Genomic DNA, 13,468 nt, shown 5'->3' on the forward strand with positions numbered 1-13,468 from the left:
TTATGGATAATTTGTGGACTTGTAGGTGTCATGAGATTAATAAACTTCTTCCAACAAACATCAGTCTTATATTCATCTTAATTCTAACAACCAGCTACCTAATTTTTACAATGTTGTAATTGTACAGCTTAAGCATGCAGTTATCAACCACGTTTGCAGTATTGTCCTCAGCAGCCTCAGCAGCATGAACGACTGAGCTGGCCCTGGCTTCACAAGAGTTGACTAGTGACATGCTATCAGAGGGTTAAGCTTATAACTCACTGAGTTATCCTAGAATGTTGCTGTGCTACTGCTGATTCATCTACAACCCGTCAACTATCAGAGGGATGCGTGGTAGACCCAAGGTCACATTAGTTTCGGAGACGTACTTTTTACTTGGGCTTCTGATAGAAGGAAGTACAGTGAGGTGAATTTGGGGTATATGGGAAGATGGGATCAAAGAGGCCTGCTGCTGAACTGGCTGTGTTGTGCTTTGGGGCATAAAATGCTTTCTTGTGAAGTGTCTGTTTTGTCGGAATTGGGCAAGAATACATATATTTCACTAGTGCAAGCTCTACCAAATACCCATACCCACTTACATTAGGACAGGCCCACTAGTGCAAATGTTGCTTTTGCATCGGTCAACTTGTCAGGCAGGATAATGCCAGTGTACATTTGCCCCAGCACCGGCGCAATTGGTGTAATCTGGAAATGTGACACAACGCCATTGTATGTAATCTGAAAAGGCTGGTGCACGATTACACTGCTGTGGTCGATGTGACACAGTGCTGTTGAGTTTAATATTTAGCTGAAGTAACTACAACCTGCAGCATTCTCATACAGTATCTAGTATTCTACTGCCAATTCTGCTTGTATTGTATGGAATAAGGTTACTCTTATTTCATACCCCTTCACTGTGAGGTGAGTTGATTTTGCTTCTCTCCCGTACTTAGATTGTGATTTAACATGCATTGAACATTACAGTAACTGGTGAACATATTAATGCATTAAGATATGGGGCATTTTTAATGTGTTTGATATTTCAAAGTTAAACGTTTCCACTGCTTAATAACCCTTGATTTATCACTAAATCCATTTGCCTTAAAATGCACCTTTTTGCAAATCTTATTTCATTTCTTTCTCAGGAGAAGGACCCAACCTGGACCCGATGTTTGTCCATTAAGCTTCCTTGCGTTGCTCGCTAGATAAGTCATACCCAACTTTTACACCCCGGCACTGTCAAATGTCACCAGTCGCACTGTTTTTAGCCATGCTGAACAGCAGCCACTCTGCTGTACAACATGGCTAAAACACATTGGCAAACCAGTAGCTCTTGCATTTGCGAGGCCTGTTGGTTTGGCCATTGGTTTACAGAACACTGTATTGGTCTGCCAATTAGAAAAAGTACACATAAGAGAGGGTGCCTAGTCCCTAGTCTTGCTGTGAAAGCAGGATGCTTAGATTGCAGCAGTACCTCGGACTTCATGCCTGTGCAACCAGCCTGACAGCACAGCGAGAGACCTGTTCTCAGCCTGAACTTTGGTCCTACTCTTTTCCCTTGTAGGTACTGTTGGCACAGCCACACGTCTTTCCTGTGCTACGGCCCGGCTGGTGCCCGCTGTGTTCTGTAGCCTATCCAGTCATCATCCGTTTCGCACAATACAAGCCCGCTTCGAGTCATTCCTGGCGTGAGATGAGAACCAAGTGACGACTTTCAGGCTGTAACAATTGTAAATGTTAGAGCCGCAATTGAATTACCCATATTTGCTGAAATCGGTGGGATGAGCCAGTGAGAAGTGGTTGGTATTGTTTATTTCTGCTTGCAAATTTGGGACTTAAGTCGAATGTGCAGTTTAGCATTGAAGTACATTGGCAGAGCAGTGAGACTCTGTGCTCCAAATGATCGATATCCCGCGGGTAGACAGGACTCTGGTATGAAATGCAGGAATTGTTTTCCTGTAACTTACATGAACCAAGTGGCTTACTTAACAAGCATTGGCAAAGCCAGTATTTCACACCTATGAGAGCTATTGACTTTGGAATGTCCTGTAGCTATGCTATACAGCAGTGCACCTGCATTTAAAAAAAATAATGCTATAATGCAGCTTGGGCTAATGTGCTTTCTTTTCTTTCAGTGCATGAATCATAGCCCTTTTTTAATTATTAATTTTTAGCCATGCTACTGTGAGGCCACGCTTCTATACTGCATGGCTACAAATCATTGCCATATGGTCTGCAATGCCCATGCTGTATAGCATGAACAAAAGGCAGTGGCATAGCCAGTAGTCTCAAAGGTAAAATCTACTGGCATTGCTAATGCATTTCAGGTCATGGCACAACTCCCCTGTGATTCTAAGCAAATCAGTTACTCTCCCATAAGTGAAAAAGAAAAAAAAATATTTAGCAAAAAACCCTATCATAAAAAGAAAACAATTGTGCCCATGTGTTAGTGAAAATACATTTGAAAGCAGATAACATCTGTTGCCGCAATAAACATCAATTTCAAAGGAGAAAAGGGCTTCTTTAAAGTGCCTATAGCATAGTAAAACATAGCTACAAATGGCAAGAGGTCCAACAAGGATGACTGGAAAGAATACAAATTAAAAGGAGTACCTCAATCACAGAGTGATAAGTGGAGGGACAACAGTCAAGCTGAACTAGTCAGTACTTGGTTCCTGCTTCAGCTAAAAGAAGAGAAAATGAAGCCAGCACACGGTGGCCAATTAGCAGGCAGCAAATAAGAGTGATAATGAAGCCAACAATTGTTAAGCAGTGGGTGGGATGTAAGCCCTTTGTTGTGTACAATATCTCGTGCGAGTGAGAGGGCATACAGCACATATGTTGTTGCAGGTGAGGCCTAAAAGTGGCACAAATAAGTATTTTTTAGTCTCCCTCCCCCCCGACTCCTTTGTATGCCTTAGACTATGCTTCCGTACCCTCCTTTGCTGCGTAAAACGACATGGCCAGAATCTTATGCCATGCAAAGCATCAAGGAGCACGACATGCAGAGCTAGGTGCCAGATTATGGAAGGTTTGCAGATGATGCAGTCATAACGATTATGGCTCTGATCCAGGCACTTCAGGCTACAGTTTTCCACACCATAATCATGCCCCAAAGAGTTAGTATCTCTGAACTCTTTTTGCTGGCACATGCCCACACATCGCCTCTTTCATGCTGCAAGGCAGAGAAGAAGAGCGCAGTAAAGCTGAATGATTAGAAAATGTAAGTAAGTCTTCAAGGAAGTTAGCATTCAACTAAAACTGCTTGGTCCAAAGAACTTATTACAGGATAGGTATCTGCCCTAGCTACAATTTTCGTAACTGACCGATGGGAAAAAGTATAAAATAAAACAATGTACTGCTGGGTGATACCCGTAGGACTCATAATATTCATGGCTAAACACGCCCAAAGACCATTGGGACTGCCACTTCACACTGCAGAGGTTTATTTGTCTTGAAGGAATTAATCAGCTGTAAAATCAGTTCACGCATCTCTCCACAGCTTTCCCAAAACTAGTTGTATGGGCCTAAGAATTCTAAAGTGACCTTTATTTCCCTATTTTATAAGGAGTCTTAAATGCTTCTTCTGGCACCACTTTGACACCTCTAAATACCATCCTATTTTCCACTGTCAACTCTTGCCCCACTTCCCTAAATGTATTTTTCTAACCATCTTACTCTAGAATCCAAACATTTCCTCACATACATCACCTTTTGCAAAACCCCGTCTATCATATCTGTGAAAACATTCATCTTTACCAACAACAGGAAACCCATTGTAAAGCTCAAATCCCACTTGAAATTAATTCCACACTTCATCCTTTCATTCCTCCAGTTGTGTGAGAGTTCTTGAAATATAACCCAGAATTACATTTGGCTTTACAGGTACGTAGACTATCCTGTAAGCAAAGTCTTGCACTCTGACTCACAGTCCTGCAGTCCTAACAGAGGCATTTATGGTGCCTCAAGTAGTTCTACATTTTTCCTGGGTGCTGTTATCACATCGCGCAGTAAATGTTTTTCCCCACAAAAGCCCTGAAATGTTCCAAAGCCCAAACACAAGTCACTGTTTCCCTTTCAGCAACGGAGTATTTGTTCTCTGTTGGCAACAATGAACATGATGCATACGCTAGATTCTCCTCCCTTCCTCTTTTGTTAGCCTGTGATAGGACAGCTCCCAGTCCCTTGTTGCTTGCAGCCGTTGTGAGGTTGTGGTCACATCACTGTCAAAATGTTGAAAGGTTGATGGGTTCAAAATTACTTGGATAAGACTGACTATTCTAAAACAGTTGCTAATGTGAAAGGTATTTTCGTCATTTTTATTGTCTTCCCAATATTTCCCTCAGGCCATATGTCTGGCATAAATACCATATCTCCAATTTTGTTGACAAATTTGTCCTTCCAAAGTTATTCATTTTCTATGGTAGAAGGAGACCAAGTATAAATTAAGATTTGTATAGCTACATCTCTAATTGTCATGCTTCATTCCGATTTGTACCTTTTCTTACAATCTTCACTAACGTTCAAAATAAAAATGTTGTCCAAGCTTCTAACATTATCACTTGAACTGGTTTCATTCTCATTAGTTTCTTTCTTTTCATTACCAACACAATTGTCTTGTCCATTTTCCTACAACTCACTTTTGCATAATGCCCTCTTTTACAAAAATGCAGTGTATTTGTTTTATTGCAGAACAAGTTACTAAAAGTTTATTGTTCCTTATTGTTGCAATCGTTACATCTCATATTATATTTAAACTTTTTCTTCATGAGACCACTATGTTTTTATAGGCTTTAGCCTCTTCTCTCTTATTGACACTTTAATTTTACTCATCACCTCGCATTCACTACTTTTATAGTCAAGCTCGAATTCACTCGAACACCTTACAGACATTTCTGCCTTATGCACCTCTGCTAAAATGTCTTTCAATTCTGAATTCCTGTTGACATGTAGCCACTGCCTCCTGTAGAGGTACTTAGGCTACAGGCATACATAACAACTTATCAACTGATCTGGACATCCATAACAGCTTTGTATTTTATCAATGTATCATTTTAGGACCCAAATCTACAATCTATTGCAAGTTTTTTTCAGTGCAGTAATAAATGAGCTGATTCAGACTAAGGTGGATGGGTTACTCTGTCACAAATGGTATGAATATCCTGTCCGCGTATTAAAAGTTCATTATATTGAATGGGACATGTAATATGGCTGACAGGATATCAGTCACGTTTGTGACAGAGTAACCCTTCCACTAAACTCTAAATCAGGCCCCTAGTCCTCAATTGTTTGCCTTGCTTCTTCTGTAAAAAAAAAAATAATAATAATAAAAAGTGTATCTAGTCATACCTATGCAAATCTTTGGAGACCGTGATTACCAAAATCCAGCAAAGCGTAGTGGAAAACATTAGTACCTCCAACTGCCCCTTTCTTTGTCATTTGATTAAATATTGTATTCTTTTGAGCTCCAAATTAATGCAAAAGGATTATTTTCTGTTCCGGAGACTTGACGTTTCCTTCATCAGTGGTTGCAATATAGCTTGAAAAATATTATTTTCAGTCAGTCTACCTCATAGATGATTCACCAAAGATGGACTACTCCACTGTCCTTTCTTCACCACTTATTTGTACACAACATGTTGAAAGCCAAACAAGAATTACAGCCAACTGTATCTACATGAGTTGAATGTCTCCTCACTCATGTCACATAATTACACAAATCTCCCCATCATACTATTGGCTTAAATAAATAATATTGACTTTGCAATAACAGATGGAGGAATAATCAGTAAAAAGTAAAGTGTTAAAATGGTCACTAATAATTGTTCAACACCATGTTTCCAGTTCTTTTGGATTCAAATTTAACATGATCGTCATGCTAAGTTGCATCGTTACCCAGGCTATCCAGGTGCAGCTGAAAATGCTCCTCACAATGCTGCCAACAGCCACTTACTCCATGCCAAATTTCTCGGTTTCTTTATTCCTCATCGACAAGGACTTTCGGATAGCAAAACTCCTTCAACATGTGTGATCTTATGCCATGTAGGCCTCTTCCTCTTTCCCAATTCTAAACTCTGTCTTCAAGGAAATGATTAGTAGGCTTGCAAAAGTAATGTAAGTTTTAGTTCCAGTACCCAAGTACATAACAAGCACCTGACTCTACTGGCAGCTCCACAACGACTCCTTTAGAACATTCACAACATGACAAGCAAAAGAACATTGAGAATTCTGCCGTATTATGCTGGGTGCACCATTGACTGTATTGTGCAATCAGAACCTTGTGCATCACAACGTTCTGATGCACAAGAACATTGTTATATATTGCTCGGATTACTTACCGGTAATCTTTATTACTCTGATTCTTCCTTCCTCATCCCATTCCAAACAAATGCAGTGAAGTGTCCTATTCACTCCTCACATCACGTCTAGAAAGCTACTTCTTCCCTTTCTATGAAAGGGAAGAAGGTCAAGGAGCATATAGCCCCTCCTCTCCCCCAGCACTATCTGTGTATCGCCAAGCAGCACAACACTGGCTGATGAAAGAACAGGGAGGGAGGGACATACGGAATTGTACGAGTAAGGAAGAATCGGAGTAATGAAGATTCCCGGTAAGTAATTCAAGCATTACCTCCTCATTGTACTTCCTCGTCCCATTCCGTACAAATGGAGGAGTGCCCAAACAAAACCACTTTCAGCAGCCACACAAAGAATCAGAAGGAACCCAGTCAGTGCAGTGGAAAGTTTAATGAGGCACAAAAGATAGAGATCCTGGAACACTGCAGACCACAAGCCAGTGACATATTCCGTCCATACCAAAGGAGCCTTCTTAGGAGGAAGCAGCGGCGACCAGGAGCTCGGAGCCAAAGGACAATTTGGAACCCTAAGCAACCTGTAATGGGTAATGAAAGTGGAAAGAGAGGAACAGGTGGCAGCCTTACAAATATCTAGAGGGAAACCCTGACCATTCAGCCCAGGAAGCAGCCATACCTTGTGTGGAATGTGCCCTAACCCCACCCAGAACCTCCCTGCCCAGGGCCTGGTAAGCCAAAAAGATAAGACTTAATCCAATGAGACAAGGTGGAAGAAGAAGACCGCCCGCCCTTCTGCACAGGCCCAAAGCTGAGAAAAAGGTGGTCAGAGAGACTAAACTCCGACAACCTAACCAAATAGGTCTTCAATGTACAGACAACATCCAAAAGAAACAAGGAAGGGTCAGAGACCAAGGCTTCCGGAGGCAGGACAGGGAGAACAATTTCCTGCTCCCAATGGAGGGAAGAATTCACCTTAGGGAGGAACTTAGGATCCAGGGAAAGGATGACCCGTCCCCAAAAGTGCGTACTTAAGGAGGTCGACAGACCAAGTTATTAAGTTCACCCAAATGCCTGGCAGTGGTAATGGCAACCAGAAAAGAAACACTTCAAAGTCAGGAACTTACGGGACACCGACTGCAGGGGCTCATGGTAAACCATCACCACCACAGGAAGGTCTCTGGGGGTGGGGTGGTTTTGGGGGGGGGGAGGCAGGGGAGAAAGGTTCTGAAGGGGAGGATGAAGAAGGCGGAAACCCCGGAATAACTTAAAAGCCTTGCCAGAAAAAGAAGATAAATATTCCATGGAGCCCGAAAAGTTTTAATAGGTCACCACTGGAGTTTGAGTAGCCATGGAGAGACCTTTATCAAAATCCTCCTGAAGAATCTGAAAAACTGCATAGGAAGGGGCAGAGATAAAGACCGGGCCCTGCACCAAGCTTCAAAGGAACTCCCAATGATATGCATAAGCCTTGTGAGTGGATCCTCGTCAAAGACTGGAGCGAACGAGAAACCTGCAAGGAAATACCCTCTTTCGGGAAGCCCTCCCTCTCTACCTCCAGACCGTGAGATGCACACGTGCCAGAGTCTGCAGAGGAAGAAGGATGGACAGAGAGGAAGGCGTCAGAGGAAGGCACCACTCTGGCTCCATCACCAGGAGACGGACACGAGGGAACCAAGGTCTCTGGGGCCAAAAAGGAAGGACCACAACCACCTCTGCTACCTCCCGAAGCAGGCAGGACTGGAACCGCTGGATCAGGGAAATCGGGGGAAAGGCATAAAGAAGACCCCGAGGCCAAGGACTGGTCATGGCATCAGTCCCCAGCACACCCCGAGGGAGGAATGGGATGAAGAAGAGGGGAAGCTTGACATTCAAGGGGGGTAGCAAAGAGATCCACAGTTGGAGCACCCCACAGACTGCAAATCTGGGAAAACCCCGAAGGAGCCAGAATGAACTCCAGGGAGGAATGGAACGCCCGACTCAGGAGATCCACCTGACGATTCAGCACCTCTTGAATGTTAATGGCCTGCAACCCGAGGAGATGGAACTCTGCCCTGGACACAATGCAGTGGGCAATGAAATTGAGGGAGGAGGACCCAGTGTCAATGTATGACATTGCCACTTGGTTTTCCATTCTGACCACCACCAAGTGATTACAGAGAGGGGAAGCAAAGACCTGGAGGGCATTCCCGACCCCTGAAAGCTCCCTCCAATAGGAAAACATTGAAGCCTCCTCCAAGGACCAGAGGCCCTGAGCAGAGAGGTCCCCCAAGACCGCCCCCAGCCCAGGTTGCGGGAATCTGTGGTAAGGACCAAAGGAGTCAGAGATAGAAGAGGAAAACCATGGGCCAGAGAAGGAGGATGCAACCACCAGAGGAGTCCTGGCGAATTGGAGCGGAATCAGGAAAAAGAGCCTCGTAGTTGCCACTGACCGGAGCCATTGAAGCAGAATATGGTGCACCACTAGGCCAAACATCCAAAGTTGCCACCTGAAAGAAGGAAGAAAACAAAGTAGTACCATATAAACCAACAACAGGGATAGGCAAGACAGTGGCAGTTAATATAAACTAATCATAAATGTTGCTTAAGTTAGTCGACCATATTGTTTTCAACAGAAAAGTGTTTCGAAGTTTATATCTCAAAATGTGTGACTTGTATGCTTACCCCTTTAACGGTCACTTCCACGCACGCAACATGTCGAATTGTAGTATAGCTGGCATCTGGCCCAATGCCATGTAACCCCTTTAACTAGTTCCGGCCTTAAATGCCTGTAGCAAGTCCCATAATGGAACATATAGTTGAGGGTTTTTGCCGTCTTGCATCACAATGCAACTGCCTTCTTCGCCTTTTGATGCTAGTTCAATAAAACTCACATAGTGGGGGCTTTGACTTTACCCAGAGGAGTATTTCTCTCACCGCATGCTGTCGTCTATTTGGTGTATCATTCCACCGCCTAAGGAGTGCACAGAAGTACTATTAATCATCACAGTGGCAGTTCATATAAGCTAATCAAAAATGTTGCTTAAGTTAGTCGACCGTATTGTTTCCAACAGTAAAATGTTTCGAAGTTTATATCTCAAAATCTGTGACTGGTACGCTTACCCCTTTTCATTGTGACCGTTGGTTTTAGGGCTTTAGTCAGCTCTCAAAATGAAAGTAAAAACGATTTGCTTTGCCAGTGCCTATTTAACATTGTGGGCATGTGCTCAGGCAAACCAGCATGCCACGTCCAACTTGCTAAAAAAAACACGACTGGCTGAAAGATGTTACACATGAAAAAAAGCCCCTGTGCAGCTACGGTTAACAAAACGTATTTTCTGGGAACTATAAAGGATTGTGGTGAAATAACACCCCACACACCAAAGGTAAAATTCATTATATTTGTAAATGCTTGTTTTTATTATTTTTTTATAATCTGTTAATTTATTTTGCAGACACTGAATCAACGTCTGGCGAGCCAGCTCCTCCAGGGGGAAGTAAGTAAATTATTTATATGCATTGTGTTCTTGTCTGTTCGTTTGTCTTGTTTCTCTGTTACCTGTTAACCGACATAATGCTTACGTTCAGCAACTGGACGTTTCATTAGTTAGGAGGTCTTGGTAAATTTTAGCAGTTGTTTGCCTGTACTTGTCAAACCTTTGGGTAGTTCAACTTGATTTGTTGATCTTGATGAATGTTTACCATTGTTCGATTCTCTTTTCTGAATCATCAATCTCAAGTAGAGGTTAGGGATATTAGTATATGTTCAAATTTCAGAGCAGCGATTATTATATAAATCGTTCAAAAGAAAACTTCAAGGCTGAAGACAGTAGTTAACGAGGTTAGGGCTGGCTGTAAAGTTCAGTTTAGAGGTATAAATGTAGGCATCAATCACCCAGATATTCTATTTTTTGAAGTCACATAAAATAAATACCCTAAACGTGGGGTATCATTACAGGCGTGCCCGCCCTTGTGTAGGACAGGGGCAGTCATTTATATTTCAATCGTGAATGATGCAGCGTTTAATATGGTGTGCATATGTGTCTGAAAGGAAATAGTTTCTAAGTGTCCCTGTCTCGTGTCTGACATGTACAGCTTTCATGCGGCACCTATTAAATGTTACGAAATCAATCCCCCCGAGCATTTTTACGAGAAACATTATTGTGGATATTTTTGATTGTCTGCTTTATAGTATCATTATGACCAGCAACAAGTAAACCACAAATATACCTGGTGTCAACTTTTTGTTTGACCTTTACAAACTGGCATGTAGGTCATAAGCTTTTGCAACCACCATACAACAGTGCACAGAAGAACCCTTGGTTGGGGAGCGTAGGTCAGAAGATGCCATATGTGAAACGAAAGGACAGTGGGTTAGCTCATTTAAGTGCAAGACTGCCTTCTTAGAAACATCCAAAAGCCTTTACCTTGGGGTCCCCCACAACTGATTTAGGGCAGGTGAATCCGCTACCTTTCAAATTTTGGAACGTCCTGCACCATTTGGGAAATAGCCTTCTGAGGGGTTGCCATTTAAGCAAGACATTCTATGTGTAGGCTTTCTTTGGTGTTTTGCTCAACATCAACTCTCTGTTTGAAGTGTTACCAATGTCCAGAGCTTTGCTACTGAGGATCTCAACATCAAGTTACCATTCTTCTAAAGCGGATTATTGTGTTCAAGACCAGTGATGTGGTAGAGGATATAAATGCCTTCAAGCTGGAGGATACGTTCCAGTTCCAACACAATGATAAAATGCTGAAACTTCAAAATCTGGGATCGACCTCTAATACTTGTACGACACATAATGGTGCCTCCACTAATAAACGTGAACTAGCAAGGCTCAATCCGATTAGAAACTGGAAATTCATAATGAAAAGGAAAGAGCAAGGGGTGGGTACTGGACTACAACCTACTATACCATGCAGGCTAAATGTACTTCGTTACATACCAGCCCAAGATAAAACATCAGTTTAGGGATTCTCCCCTTAGATGCTGAATTCTGATGAACACTTCTAACCACAGATTCCTCAACTTGTGAATTTCCTCAGGTGCCAGACTGGATCCAGAAAACTCAAAAGCAAGTCCTCCTGCATGCTGCCAACTGATTTTTTTTTTTTTTTTTTTAAGCCCTAAAGCCACCCAAGCACTCAAGGTGAATCTCTGTGTGGCGAAACAAGGGAAGGCTGCATGCTGGTCCTGCTTCAACTCAGTCAAAAGTGAGGACCCCTCCCAAAGTCCTTTCCAAGTTAAATCTTCCTTGTGATCAAAATATCAGGGTAAATCGAAGAAAAAACATAAGTATTTCATCCCCTTCCTGCCACTTATTCTGCTGAGAAAGCACAATGTTTTCTACATGCCATCAGATCTTGCTCTCTTTCCACTGGGGACCTGAATCCATCCCTGGTCTCTAGGCACCATGAGTTTCCAGCTCCATAGTTGAAAACACAGCTGGTCGAGGACTTTCGAGTGGTCATGTTGCACATCTTTGGAATGCTTCATGCTCTCACTAGTGCGTCTTTGGGCCCCCAAGTATGCCAAGCTCTCCCAATCCGATTACCACCAGCTGCTCTCAGTGCCATTTGGACCTCTTGAACCTGATTTATTTTCTGTACTAGCGCCAGGAGAGGTGCTGAAATCACTGCTGTTCCTTGAGTCAATGCTGGCACTGCCAGAGGACGACCCTCAATCCATCATGGTGTCCGCTCTGAACCAGCTTCATCTCAGCCACGTACAGATCTGGATGTGCTGCAGTCTTTACTGAATCCATCTGACTCCAATACGATTAAACTGCTGCCCATTGGTGCACAGATTACACCATCTTTTGGGCTTGGATTCAGACCAAAGCCAACCTTATGGAGAATACAGTGGTGGGAATGGGAAAAGGTTTGCCTCATCTGATGATAACTGGTGTATGAGCCTGCAGGAAGCCAGTGGGCTGGAAACCTCACCCGTTTCTGGCTTGGTTCCCCTTCTTGGCCAGGACAGAGGAAAGCACTTGTTCTGCTACAGTGATGAGGAGGGCTACTGAGGTACTTGACCTTCACATCCCCACTATGGAGCTAAAGATTAGTTCCTTAACAGAGGTCCTACAGTCTGTCTAGGCCCTTCAAAGAAGCTCTTACTGACACACTGCTGGGAACTTGGCTAAAACCATGTTCTGGCCCTCCAGTCAACTGTCAGGTTGCTTGCCACCATAAACCTGCACCAGTAGACTTGGAAAGCTTAGTATAGCATCCAAGCCCTGAAAGTCTGGAGGTACACGTGTGTACCAGTAGAGTGGCCCCTAATGCCTTTCCAACCACTGCCTCTGACAGGGAGTCAAAATGGGTGAATATATCTCGCAAGCGCAAGTTCTCCTCAGTCCGCCTTGCCTTCAGGTCAGTTATTTACTAGGTTAATGCACATATGCACTATAGAACATGAGGAGTGAGATCTTATGTTGGATCCCAGAAGACTTGCAGGCTTCCGAAGCCCAAACCATTTAAGATCATCAGGATTCTGCCAAATGCCATTCGCTCAGGCCTAGACACCACTGATTGCCTGGGTACTACTGTTTACCCAGGCAATCAGCAATGGGCTTTGACACCTGGATGAGGTCCACTGATTTCGCCGGAGACGTCCAGGCATCCTTGATGGACATGCCTTTCAACTGCTTCCACCCATTTGGTGAGAAGGTGTTTTCGGTAAAGAGTTTAAGGAGAGTCGAGTTATGTGATGCTTCTTGGGCCTTTCAGCTTAAGTCAGGTAATCCCCTCGTCAAAAATGTTGTCCTTTTTAGTGATGTGCCAGGGGCTTGGTGTATCACCAATGTTGGGCTCCACCTCCCTCACAGCAGGCTTCCTAGCTCTTTTGAGGTTGGGATGGTGGGCCCAATAGACTTCGACCTGGCCACCAGTGGCAGTGCTTATCTCAATCTTCCTCCCCTGCGGCCAGAACCACCAAACTCCTTTAGTATTCCCTTACCGGCTCACAGCCATCCAGTGAAAGGCACAATTAGCCACGTCCTGCATGGATGGCAAAATATTACATAATGACTAAAGGGTACAGCAGATTATCAAATGGGGCTATGCCCTGCCATTCCTTTCCGGCCCACTGCCACCTACATCAATGGGCCCTAAAGCCGTTTTATACTATCAGGTGCAGGCTGTTTTGGCCAAAGGAACCACAGAGAGGGTGCCAGCCTCGTATGTAGGGACTGGTTATT

At 43.5% G+C, this 13,468-nt stretch overlaps 1 protein-coding gene across 11 annotated transcripts in view; it reads left to right on the forward strand.

Moving 5' to 3' along the window:
- LOC138301142 (zinc finger protein 618-like) overlaps nucleotides 1-13,468 on the forward strand; it is a 781,690-nt gene that overhangs the window by 244,804 nt on the left and 523,418 nt on the right. For all 11 annotated transcript variants that reach the window (XM_069241298.1, XM_069241296.1, XM_069241300.1 and 8 more), the window contains exon 6: nucleotides 9,722-9,763. In XM_069241298.1, coding sequence (XP_069097399.1) covers nucleotides 9,722-9,763 — 42 coding nt within the window. The remainder of the gene's footprint in view (nucleotides 1-9,721; nucleotides 9,764-13,468) is intronic.

The sequence above is a fragment of the Pleurodeles waltl genome, chromosome 6 (genome assembly GCF_031143425.1).
Source record: "Pleurodeles waltl isolate 20211129_DDA chromosome 6, aPleWal1.hap1.20221129, whole genome shotgun sequence".
In the NCBI taxonomy this organism is placed as follows: Eukaryota; Metazoa; Chordata; class Amphibia; order Caudata; family Salamandridae; genus Pleurodeles; species Pleurodeles waltl.